Here is a 13,522-nt window from a genome sequence, read left to right as displayed (position 1 = left end):
ATGCAAGGAACCCAAAATAGCCAAAGTAATATAGAAAAAGAACAAAAGTTGGAGGACTCACATTTCCTGATTTCAAAACTTAGTACAAAACTGTTGATTATTACAACAGTAATCAAGACTGTTGAGTACTGGCATAAGGCTAGGCATACAGATAAATGAAACAGACCTGAGAATCCAAAAATAAACCTGTATGTATGGTCAATTAATTTTTAACAAGGGTGTCAAGACAATTCAATGAGGAAAAGAATGATATTTTCAATAAACAGTGCTGGGATAACTATCGACATGCAAAAGAATGAAATTGGATCCTTTCCTCAGACTATATTAAAAAATTAACTTGAAATGGATCATAGACTCAATGTAAGAGCTAAAACCAGGAAATTATTATAAATTATAGAAATAAATCTTTATGACCTTGCATTAGGCAGTTGTTTCTTAGATCTAACACCAAAAACATAAACAATAAAAGAAAAAAGTAGATAAATTGGACTTCATCAAAATTAAAAACAAAATTAAAAGCTTCAAAGGATACTATTAAGAAAGTGAAAAGGCAACCCACAGAATGGGAGAAAATATTTGCAAATTTATATGAGATAAGGGTCTAGTCTCCAGAATATGTAAAGAATTCTTACAACTTAACAATAAAAAGACAACCCAATTTAAAAAGGGCAAAGGATTTGAGTAGACATTTCTCCAGAGTGGATATACAGATAGCCAGTAAGTGCATGGAAAGATGCTCAACCTCAGCAATCATTAGGATAATGCAGATCTAAACCACAACTAGATACAACTCCACACCCACTAGGATGTCTATATCCAGCCCCCACCCCATCAGAAAGCAGAGCGTTCCTATGAAACCTTTTGTAAACCAAAATGGCATAAAGCAAAGAAGCAATTACCTTAGGACACTTCTTACTAATAGATGCACAAAATAAATTGAGATAAAGCACAGATCCTCATAGACACAGTTCAGAGCTGTAGTGGCTTGATGCTGAGATGCTGAGTGAAGGTCCCAGGGAAAGAGCTTTGCGGGGCCACTCTTGCTGCTCGGAGTACAAGCTACCTCTAGAACTGCTCACAATGCAGAACAAGTGCTGGGTGCTATTTTTCCCCCTTTTTTTTTTTTTTTTTGTAAAAGCAAAATTCTCTCTGATTTCTTGGGTTAGTGAAAACAGGTAATAATGTAGGTCTTATGTTAAAGGGAAGTGGCGTAAAGCGAACTTTCAAAAAGTGGGGATACCTGCAATCAAAACGACAGTGAGTGTAGGTGAGGATGTGGAGAAATGGAAACCCTCATACACTGCTGGTGGGAATGTGCAGTGGTGCAACCGTTTTTGGAAAACAATTTGGTGTTTCCTCAAAATGTTAAACACAGAATTACCCTATTACCAAGCAATTTCACTCCTAGGCATATACCCAAGAGAACTGAAAACATATGTCTACAAAAACTTGCTCACAAATGTTCATGGTAACATTATTCATAATAGCCAAAAAGTGGAAACAACTCAAAGTTCCCATTAAATGATGAACAGATAAACAAGACGTGGCATAACCATACAATGGAATATTATTTGGCAATAAAAAGGAATGAAGTGCTGAGACATGCTACAACATGGAAGAACCTTGAAAACATTATGCTAAGTGAAAGAAGCCAGATACAAAGTGCCACATACTGTTTTATTCCTGTTATGTGATGTGTGCAGAATAGCTGAATCCATAGAGACACTAAGCAGACTAGTGGTTGGATTGAATGGGGAGTAACTGCTAATGAATACAGGTTTCTTTGGGGGTGATGAAAACACTTTAAAGTAGATAGTGGTGATGACTGCATACGTCTGTGAATGTACTAAACACCACTTGTATAAGTTAAAAGTTTAATTTAAAGGTATGTGAATTATATCCCAATAAAACTTATAAAAATATCATTTAAAAGATTCACTCGTACAATGCCATGATAGAAAGTTGCATTTTGGAGAAAACATCTGGGCTGGAGTATGCAGAATGATTTGGAGTTGAGCCATATGAAGTTGTAGTTACCAGACTATAAAGAGACAAGGCCTGGAAGGTGCTGCTAGCAATGAAGTGCAGAGCAAGTGGAGAGGAAAGCGCTAAATGACTGGAAAAGGAGAGGAAGAAGGGAACTGAAAATGACTCCAAAATTATTAGTCTAGAAACTATGATACCAGGTACAGAAATTTGCAAGTTGAAGTTAAAGCTGGTTTTTGGTGGAAAGTGACAAGTTCCGTTTTAGACATGATTTATGGTGATGGCGAGACTTAATGAAAGTGTCTGGTAGTTGCATGAAAAAACATTAATGGGTTTAATGTTAAACATAAGTGAGGGTCATTACTAGAGATGCCGATTAAAGAGCATTTGCTTAGGAAGGAAAGTTTGACCTCAAGTGTCAGTCATGCAAAACAACTAAGAATGGCTGGGAGAGGGAAGTTGACTTATCAATATAGGCAAAGAACCTGCTCCACATGCCTCCACATGTCCCTAGGAAAGCTCTATCATTGTAGCCCAAGTCTAGGATGATGGCTTTCCCCAGCCTGTGCCTCAGATTTTTCTGTCTTGTCCCGTCAGCTTGGTACAATGCCAGGTGAACTGCCTAGTATATTAATTATTTTTCTGCTCCTTTTGATCAGCTGCTGCAACATTTTCTAGCTAAAAGACAGTAATGGAATGATGCTGTTTTAGCCTCCCAAGGAGCTCCAGAAATAACAGTGGCAGGCATTTGGAATTCATTTAATTGAAACATGTTTTTCAAATTTTACTATATCTATTTTCATGCATCTATTTAATGTATATTTTTCTTTCTCCTCTCTAGAGGTTGACCATATGCAAGTACTCCTGGGAGGATTTAAAACCTATTTTTTTAAATCCCCCCAGGTTTCCAAGTCCTTAATCTCCACTGATTATTTTTCATTTCCATAGGTAATTTGATATAGTTTAAAGAAATTTGGAGAACAAATGAGTAAAGACTTTTGAAAGACACTTTGAATATTTAAGACAAGATAACAGAGATACTAAGTTTTGGGCTCCAAAATATCTTATCAGACCACAAAGAGGTTTTTGAAGCATCATGTGATGCTAGCATAGCTTAGTGATTCTCAACTAGGAATTCCCCACTGATAATGTCAGGGGTATTGATGCCAAATGATTTTAGGTTATTAGAATGACTAGGCTGTGTGTGAGGCAGTTCATGAATGTGATTAATGAGACAAACACCACAGGGGTGCTTTCTTAATGCTGGAGTCATATTTGCAGTTGCAGGAGGCTGGATTTTTGTTTGTTCTATGTGTGAGATTTAATCTGGAAATGGTTTTCAAATATTTTTTTTCTTAGCAAATTTTAAACACACACTAACCAAATGATCTACTGCATTCCATCGATTTTACAGCACTAAGACATTGTGTCTAAAAGCAACATAGCCAGTTTCATAAACAATAAGGTAAAGACCCAGAATCCTGGAACAGACTTCAGTTATCAGCTTGGGCGGGGGGGGGGGGGGGGAATCCACCATCCTAACAACTCAGTCTCTAATCCCAACCAAGGGCCTCCAAGATAACTTGACTGAAGGGGCAGTGAAAGGAGAATTGCTCAGAAGTAGATGTTAGGATTTTGGTTCAAGATCTCATCAGATAGTTCAGCTGTAGTGAGGTTTTGGGCAATATGCTTCTCAACAGTAATCTCCATGTTCTCTCTCAATTTTTTCACTCCCTGGTTACTATTCAATCTATGCTAAATTTGCTTCTATCCATCTCCGTCACTTAGTGAAATTGCTCCTCTCAGTGTCATCTCCAAAACCAAAGGACACTTCTTTGTTGTAAACCTTTTTGAACTCTCAGCAGCATTCCACATACTTTGCCAGTCTCCTTGAAACACTCATCTCTTGGCATCTGGGATGTCGCATCTTCAGTTTTTTTCTTTTCTTGATATTCTTTGCTGATTCTCTTCCTCTACCCAACCTGGAAATATTTGAGCCTCTCAGTGATAAGTCCTGGGACTTCATCTTCGTACTCACTCTCCCTCAGTGACCTCATGTGTTCTCATGGCTTTCAACATCAACTGTAACCTACATGCTGATGACTTCCAAAGCCATATGTCTAGCCTGACTCTACTTGTATGGCACTACAACCCACTCTTTACATAAAGCCAAAATTATCTTTTTTTTGGATTTCTTATTATGAAGATTTTCAAATATATACAAAGGGACAAAGTAGCATGAATCCCCATATACCTGTCACCCAACTTTAATAGTTATCAGTTCATTGAAAACCACATCTATTTTCTTGCCTACTCTAGTATTTTGACACAAATTCCATATATCATATCATTTTACTCCTAAATATCTCAATATATAATCTGTAAAAGATGAAGACTCTTTTAAAGTATAACCACAAGCCTGGCCGGGTGTGGCTCAGTGGTTGAGCATTGACCCAGGATCCAGGAGGTTGCTGTTCGATTCCTGGTCAGGGCACATGCCCGGTTGCGGGCTCGATCCCCAGTCAGGGGCATGCAGTGACTCTCTCTCACCATTGATGTTTCTATCTCTCTCTCCCTCTCCCTTCCTCTCTCTGAAATCAATAAAGATATATTTAAAATAAATTAATTAATTAAAGTATAACCACAAGACCATTAACACATCTTAAAAATTAATAATAGTTTTTAATATCATCAAACATCCCAAAAGTATATTCCTGAATGTCTCATAAATATAGTAATTTTTTTTTTATGGTCAGGCTGTTTGAATCAAGGTCCCTATAAGGACCACATATTGCAATTGGTTGATATGTCTGTAGGATTCTCCTTCCATTAATATCTCACTTGTTCACTTGCTTTTCCCCTCCCTCCTTGCAATTTATTTATTGAAGAAACCATATTGCTTGTCCTGTCAATTTATAGTCTGGATTTTGCTGATTGCATCTCTGTAATGTTACATGTTCTTTCACATTAACAACTGCTAAGATGGTTTCATAGGTGGTATTGTATTCTTCTATCAGAAGTCATGTGATTGGTTGTATGACTTTTTTGTGATATTATTATCCACTGGGCTTTATACCTAAATCCATGAATTCATTAGAGGCTGCATAATAGGGATATTTTAATTCTATCAATTCATCTTCATTAAGCCACAGGAATACTTCTATAAAGAAGGAACTTTCTTATGTCTACTTTTTAGATTACCTAGTGGTAAAGTTTGTATAGGAATCAATTTACCTTTTAAAAACATAAATTTGGCCCTGGCCAGTGTTCCAAGTGGTTAGAGCATCAGCCTGTGTACCAAGGGGTTGCAGGTTTGATTCCCAGTCAAGGGCCTCCAGCTCCTGGTCCGGGCATGTGCAGGAGGCAGCCAGTCAATGTGTCTCTCCTTCATCGATGTTTCTCTCTCCCTTTCTCTCTCCCCCTTCCTCCCTCCTTTTCACTCTCTCTGAAAAGCAATGGAAAAAATATGAGGATTAACAATAAATCAATCAACCAATCAAATAAATAAATAAATAAATCCGATTGTGTCTCTACCCTACTTACAGTCTTCCTGTGGTACCTCCATGTACAAAGAATAAAATCTGTGACCTACACACACTCTGGCTCCTCCATCATCTTTTTCATCATGTCCCATCACACTGTCTACCTCTTAACAGAAATTTAAACTAAATATATAACGTGAAGTTTACTGAAATTTTTGGAAAGATAAAGCCCTTTTCTGCCCCAGGATTTTGCCCTTGCTCTTCCCTCTGCCTGGCCCTCTTCCCCCACTTTCTGCCTAGTAGGCTTCTTGACCTTCATGCGGAAATGCTCTCTCCTCATCAAGGCCTTCTCCCACTGCTTCATTTAAGGAGCCTGCTCTCCTCCTGTTGAATTCTTTTATTGTGCCCATCACAAGTTGTAACTATCTTCCTTAATTGTTTATTAACCATTTCCCAGCAAGCATGCTAACTCTGGAAATAAGGATTTTTTTTCTGTCCCATAAACCACTGAATCCTAAGACACAACACAATAACTGCATTCAGTAGGTGCTTTTTTTCTTTTTGAATGAACACCACAAACTTGCTGACCCTTCATATTCTCACCTATATATGTAGGATGTGGGGATGAGCGAGGTGATTGCAGGATATTTTCCAGGTTTTTAGTGTTGTTCTCTGAGGACATAGAGAACAAGACAAAGATCATCTAGTGCAACGCTTCCCTAATTCTTCATGTTGTGGCACCTGGAGCAAATGATGTCTTTGATGGTGCAGGCCATTGAGGCTTCCTATAGGCTCCCAGCTGGGGACTTGGGCCTAGCCCAGGGCCTGAGAGAAAAGCTGGCTTGGTGCTTGAACAGAGGGCCACAGGAGTTGGGATAGGGAAAGCAGTTCTAGACTCATGCAGGTGGAAGAGTGGGATGGGCTTTTAGATTTAGGGCAGGAAATTCTTCTGAGCGCATACTTTGAGGGCTTCCTGACTTTTATGACCCTCAAGGTCTTAGAGGACTAGGACTTCCTGATGTCTCTGCATTTTGAAATCCTCCTTTCCCTTGAAAGGTGACTTTCTTCTTCAGGAAATCCCACCAACTTAGCATTATTTCAAAGCATTCTCTTTACAATGCAAAACTTTGGGCTTGGTTGAGAAGGTTATGAGTATTTTTCACCTTTGTGTGAATTAGCTTAACCACACTGCTTTCTTCCTAAAGTCTGAGGTATCAAGGTTGTTTAGTTTAAGAGAGTCAGGCGGAAGGGGATAACTTTGGATCCTTGTGTGGGCAGCAGGAGGACAGGCCTGACTGCTGTGGCAGGAAAGGGTGGCTTGCACACTTAGGAGTAGAGACAGAGGGCTTAGGGTCAGCCAGTCCTAAGTTTCAGTCAATTTCCTTAATACTGGAGGTTCAAGACTTTTACCCAAGATTGCTTCAATTAATTTGATGTTTATTACCAGCAGAGGGTACAGAGGGGACCAGAATAGAATCCCTGCTGTGTAGAAAATCTCTGAGATCAGCAGCCACACATAGAGGGGCCAGAAAGGTAATGCCAGTGCACCTACAGTGTGCAACTTGTGCACAGACCCATCCACTCATCCAAACAGCAACTTCTACTTTCCCAGGACTACTGCTCACTGCCGCCTCTCCTCCCAGAGACCAGATGAGAGAGATTAGCCTCTAGAGAAGACAAGGCCCAGGAAGGAGGGTAACCCAGGCCGGAGGATATTGCCAGGTTGGGAAGCAGGTTTTCCTCCTCCCAGACCTGCTTCCCGATCTTGATAAACTCCCCTGCCGCTTCCTGCCCATACTTCTGGATAGAAGCCTACTCTCTGCTGAAGCAGAACTTGGAGAAGCTCTTCTAGAGGGGTCATGTTGAGGCAGCCACATTACGGAAGGATTTGTTAGGCATGCACAGTTACACACTTGGTAAACTATGGTGAGTGCTAATCTTGATATCTTTTTTTTATTCTATTGGCAATGCACTTGAGACTTCATTCCCCTTTGGTGTGCTGAGATGACATGCTGAGGATACTGATTCAGTTGCATTCTTTTTTTTAAAAAATACATATTTTTTTATTTGTAGAGAGAGAGAAAGGGAGAGAGACACATCGGTGAGAGAGAAACATCATCAGTCCACTGCCTTTTGCAAGCCCCCTACTGAAGATCAAGCCCACAACCAGGGCATGTGTCCTGACTGGGAATGGAACCAGTGACCTCTTGGTTCCTGGGTTGACACTCAATCACTGAGCCACTCTGGCTGGGTTCAGTTGCATTCTTGTCTACAGCAATATCTTAGGTTTCTTGATAGTAGAGGTTCCCAGACTAAGAGGTTAAAAAAAAAATCACAAGACATTTAAGTTTTAGCAAAAAGCCTTCATTTCATGGAATCTTAGATTAGAAGACAGCTGATTTGGATTACCTTTTATTGCATGAAATTCTACATACCATTGGTTTTCGATGTGTCCTACCAGCCTTTATGCTTGAATAGCTTCAGGGGTGGGGATCACAACTACTCTGTTTTCCTTGCACTGACAAACAATTTATGGTGTTCCTTTCCTTAAATTAACATTTGATTATAAGATATCATTAGTCTTTATTACCCCTCCACTCTTCACATAAGTGCTATTAGTTATTGTGTGTCTGTGAGGTCTTTTTACTAGTCTATAAATTCTCCAGCTGCCCAAGTATTCCTGATCTCCTAGGAAGGAGCCTTGGAATCCTCCTCCTCTCCAAGCCTACTCCAAAGCTAATCTCATGGGTTTTGTCCTTGGTCCTTTCCTTCCTTCCTTCTCTTTTCAGGAACTTTGTTCCATCTCCCTTCTCTCTCTGGGTCTCCAGGGTTTCCCTTAGCCACAGTCTATAAACATGCCTATTCTACCCTCTACTCAGCATTGCTTACCTACTCTAAAAAACTACCCCATCTCCTGATTGCCTGTCACCATCAAATTTTTGGAAAGCATAGTGCATGGTTACTATCCCAATGCCTCCTCATTCCCTGCATCATCTGGGTTCTGTCTCCTTAGCTTTGTAGAAATTTACCTTTGAAAGACATTAATGTCTCTGAAATGGACTTTTATCAGTCTTCAGGTTTCTTCTCCCCACAAGCCTGCTCTGTAGCATATAATATTGATGCTGCCCTTTCTTTGTTGACAATATCTCCCTCAGACCCCCAGACCCAGAGTTCTGGTTATCTTACTATTTCTGCAAGTGGCCTTCCCTACCATTTCCTCTTTTATTCTCTTGCGTCCATGAAAAGACCTTCCTTAAGATAATGTTCTCAGACCACTTCTTTTTCTCTGTCCTCTCCTTCTTGGCAACCTTATATCATTTCATGGTTTCATCTATTATTCTAATAGGGGTAACCCCAAACCTCCATCTCTATCTCAACCCTAACTTATCTCTGTAGCTCCATTTTAAGCTTCCTGCTGAACATCTCCACTTCCATTTCCAGATGCCACCTCCAACCTGTGATACCGTAAACGTAGTTTCCTTCTTAACGTATTTCTTCTCTGGAATCCAACCCTCCTTTTTTTAGGACATTGCCCAAAATCCCACTCAGACTAGTTTCAGATCTCAAGTCATTTTTAAGTTCTTCTCTTTCCACCACTGTTTCTGTCTACTCTCTTTTTTACAGACTCACATCTGCCCACTCCTGTCCATTTTTATTGCCCCAACTTGTAGCCTCTTGCTGGACTGTTGGGGTAGTCCACTTGGCACGTCTATTTCCCACTGTCAATTGACTGCTGCCAGATTGTAGTGGAATTGTTAATAGGTAGTTAGGCAGATATGAGCAGAGCAAGGATAATGGGCCAGGTACAGAAACTCACCAGGGCAAAAAGCCCTGGATGCCTACCAACAGGCAAAACTGGGAAACAAGAACCTCACCCCTAGGGTAACCTTTCCTCTCCTAGCATATTGCTGGTCATTCAGTTTGTATCCCCTGACTTTTCATATAGCTAGTCATGTGGTTTAGAGCCCTCTGACCTTTTTCTTCCTAAAGATGACATCTAGGCCTCAGTTGTATTTCAGCTCCAGACCCAGAAAAGCAGCAAAACCAGACAAGTGACTCTGGCTGCCTCAGGACCAACTACATTGACTAATGACCTCCTGCCTTGGCCTCCAATCAGTGGAGACCACGACCCTGGAAAGCTGATGAGTATTCTACTGAGACACTCCCCTGAGACCACCCCTAAGATTTCCACCTGCAAGAAAGAGATAAATACGCTCAGGACAAAGGACCCAGGGCATGCTCTCCCCACCCCCACCCCCAGGGAGCAGACCAGCACCACCTCCTTCTCCCCTCCCGGAGACCCCATGAGACTTGCAACCAGGGGAGCAATGGGCAGTGGTAGCTCGTCTGGGGATTATCCCCTGAACCTGTCTCCAAGGTCCCGAACCTGTCCCCTTCTCTCTCTCTGACTTAGTGAGCCAAAGCAGCCCAGCCTAGGCTCTCCTGTTGCTTCTTCTAGGCACCTTCCTTGTTTCACCATCCTAAGTATATTTTTGCTGCAGACAATAAATTCTTGCTTTCTTTTCTACACTTTGTCTCTTGATTGAAATCTCTCCCTCAAGAAGACAAGAACGGAATTGCATCTGGGCTCCAGTAACAGAATTGCGTCTTCTGTGGAGGTTAAGTATTAAAATTATTGTTTAAGAAGAAAATCCCTTATTGTCAACATTACTCTTAAAGATAACTTATATTGCCCATGAAGTAGAATCTACAGACATATTGCTTCTTGACAAGTTTAACACTGCCAATTTTTCCTCTGCTTTTGGGATAAATCACTCTTCTTTTGGTTGAATATCAGATAAGTCATCTGCTTGGTTTTAGGAGCCATCTAGTATGAAAAATATAGTTCTTTAAACACCTCAACTACTTTCTTTAAAAATGTATTTGTTCAAACACTCAGTACTAGTCTATTTGAATTCATGTTGATTACTCATGAGTGGGACACAAATTCCCTGGGATGTTTAAAAGCACAGCTCTGATCCTGTTATTTCTGTGCTCAAAAACATTTAGTAGCTGTCCATTGCCTATCAGAAGTCCATTTCTTCAGCCTCAACTGTTCACTATCTGGCTTCAACTCACTCATATAATTCAGGTTCCATTCCAGATGCTTTGCACATGCCAGTCTCTGTCCACACTTTCTCTCACAGTGGTCCCACTGCTGGGGATACCTTGTCCTTACTCCCCATTTCTGCTGGGTTCAGCCATTCTTCAAAGATCATTTCACAAACTGCCTCTCCTGAGATTCCTTTATGGAATCTTCTACAACACAGCCCAGCCAAAATCCAGTTTCCTCTTCCAAACTGCAGATCTGCATTTGTACTGCTTTCATAGCAAGTATCATTTTCTGTGTAGAGTTTTCATTTTTATTTACATTTTATGAAACTATAAACACCGAATAGGCAAGGTTAGTGCTTGAGTCTTCTTTTTATTTTTATATTCTTTCACCATCTCCAACTTTGAGCACAGTCAGTTCTCAACAGGTTTTAATGAATAGATAAGTAAAATAATGTGGCTTCCCAACTCCTCCCCAAGCAGAAGAGGTTCTCCCAATGTGCTCTAATCTGGCAGTGCCCCAGAAGGTAGGACTGCGGGCTCCAAAAAAGCAGCAAACTCTTCTTCATCCCAGTAGTGCCTCAATCAGGCAATAAAGGAACTCAACAGGAACGCAGATAGGCAAGAAGATATATGCAAATGTCAAACTCTTTGCTCCTTCTTAAAGAGCAAAGTAAACATCCTACTTGGGGTGGGGGAGGAAAAGAAGACTTTGTCCATTTACAATACAATGGCTTTTTCGTAGAAGGCTTCAGGAAATGCCAAGATCTGTCATTGGGGGTGGAGACAGTTTGTTCCCATTGTGTAGAAAGAGACATAATCCTGCAGAACTACAGTTTTAAAGGATCAGACTTGTTTCAGTGCATCTCAAGTTCAGTAGGACTTTAACCTTTATGGAGAGAAAATCCCCTCCCTGCCTTGTGTTTTAACTCAAGGCTGAAGGGAAGCTCTGATTCCTGGAGTCCATCGGCTATGAGCCCCTTAAATCTTTTCTGATTCATACCCCAAGCCCCAGAAATACAAATCTTAGCTCTGCTCAGATGAGCAGTAAGATTTTAAAGGAAGGTCTGGGGGGCTTGAAGGGGATGGAAGATGTAATATTTTTACGGGCTGTCTGGGGTTTGGGGACGACAGGTTATTTGAGCCTGTCTTACATCTTTCAAGGGATGGGGCATCTTAATCTTTATTAGGGACATGCAGAAAATGTAATTTGCCCTCAGCGACAGAGAGGGAGTTTGGCAGAATTTACACCCTCAGTGTTGGCTTCAGACTGATCAGGGAAAATTACCGCCCCACACTCTTGTAAAATTTTAACGCACCCTGAGAAGTGCACGGCGTGGCCTGATGCGCAGCGTTCAGGTTTGTCTTGACTTTACTGCATCGTGCAAAGTGCCTTCCAGGAGGGAAGTTCTTTTGTTTTTGTTTTTAATTTTTCTGCACAGTCACTCCGGCGGCTTTTCCTGTTTCTCCCCTCCCTCCTGGACTCGGGTCCTGCAGCCCCTAACGTCGGGCGCTCTCCCCGGCACGTCTCCGCTCTGCCTCCTGCGGGGTCCCCCCCCTTTTCTCTTCCTGGCCCCGCCTCCTCCGCGCCGCCCGTCGCCAGCAGCTAGACAGCTGTGTTCAATCAGAAACCACTTACAACTCCAGACGATTCAAACGGGGAAACTTCGGCGTGAAGTGCAGCCGCGCTCGGGCTCTCTCCAGCTTTCTTTCCTTCCCGGCAACCGGAGGAGCGGATCTCCCTCGCCCCGCCGCCGGGTTGCTTCGGGACCTCCGCGAAGCCCCCTGGGGTGCGGGGTCTTGCTGGGAGCTGCCCTCCAGCCTGGCCATGGGGGTCGGCGGGGCGTCGTAGGAGCGGAGAAGGCGGCGCCGAGGGCGGCACTGCCCCGGGACCCGGCGGTGGGCGCGCGCGGGCGGGTCCCCGCGCCCGCTCGGCCGCCGCCGCAGCTGCGAGCGCGCCCCGCCGCCCGGCCTCCCGCAGCGATGGCTCGTCCGTGAGACGCCAGCGGGCTCCGTTCGCTTTCGAAGGAGTGTCAGCATCCTCCGCCTGGGCTGCAGCACTGTCCTGGGTGGAAAATGGCTGTCTAGACTAACATGTGCCAGAAGGGACCACGCCGGGGACCCCGAGCCTGCGAAGCCTAACTCACACGCGCTGAGACCTGGAGGAGGGAGGAGCTCGGCTCTGAAAAGTGCAGTCATGAATTCTGGAGTTGCCATGAAATACGGAAACGACTCCTCGGCCGAGCTGAGCGAGGTAAGAAACAGCTGAGGGCGGGAGCTCTGGTTCCGAGGGCAGTGGTTTTTCCACAGACCCCCCCCCCCGCCATCTCCCCCAGCCCTGCACCCCACCCGCCCCGCACTCCCTGTCTGGAGGCAGCGCAATTAAAGATTAATAGATTTTCTGGATCTTGTTGTAACTTGTCGTGTTGCTCAGGAAATGACCTGAACTGGCTTGATATTTCAGTCTGAAACGAGCGGCTTAAAAAAGAAACAAGCTCTGGCCGCGCAGCCGAGGCGCTTTACTCCCCGCGGGCTGGCTCCCCCGAACCTTCCCACCCATGTCCCCCAGTTTATGTACAGCATTCCTTTTCCTATTCGCAGAATACATGGGGGTCCCAGCTGAGCTGAAGCGGATGGTGACGGATTTGGAGGGGCCGGGGCACTCGCTGGGTTATTATGAAGTGTCTGCCGCTTGGCTCCCACGTGTGACGCGTTCGGTTAAAGCCGGTCAAGGTGGTCTCGGCGCGGCGGAGAGGCGCGACCCGCGCTGGGGGGGCGGGGGGAAGCACATCAAAGCCGCTTAGAACTTTATTTCCTGCCCGGCGCTGGACTCCCGAGTCTTTGAGGCGAGCGTATTTGCAATTCCTGGCTCTTACTGTAACATAGCCACTTGAGTGTGTGAGACCTGCTTTGAAATGAAAGGCGACATCAAACGGCATGCAAATAGGTGACCGGTGAGCTGCGCCAAGCCACCTTTACGATGACTTTAGGGATGCCTGGGC

The 13,522-nt window shown here is 43.3% G+C and overlaps 1 protein-coding gene across 2 annotated transcripts in view; it reads left to right on the top strand.

The window, feature by feature from the left end:
- Window positions 1–13,522, top strand: part of MCC (MCC regulator of Wnt signaling pathway) — a 342,772-nt gene that overhangs the window by 95,933 nt on the left and 233,317 nt on the right. Inside the window, exon 1 of one of the 2 annotated variants that reach the window (XM_087815494.1) lies at window positions 12,487–12,774. The exons of the other annotated variant lie outside the window; for it this stretch is intronic. Within the exon in view, the coding sequence (XP_087671620.1) occupies window positions 12,718–12,774 (57 nt within the window). The 5' untranslated portion in view covers window positions 12,487–12,717. Of the gene's footprint in view, window positions 1–12,486; window positions 12,775–13,522 lie in introns of those variants that run through there. 2 annotated transcript variants of the gene reach the window in all.

The sequence above is a fragment of the Miniopterus natalensis genome, chromosome 3 (assembly GCF_054644295.1).
Source record: "Miniopterus natalensis isolate mMinNat1 chromosome 3, mMinNat1.hap1, whole genome shotgun sequence".
Taxonomy (NCBI): Eukaryota; Metazoa; Chordata; class Mammalia; order Chiroptera; family Miniopteridae; genus Miniopterus; species Miniopterus natalensis.
Note: the sequence above shows the minus strand (reverse complement) of the source record. Positions and strands in the feature narration are given on the sequence as shown.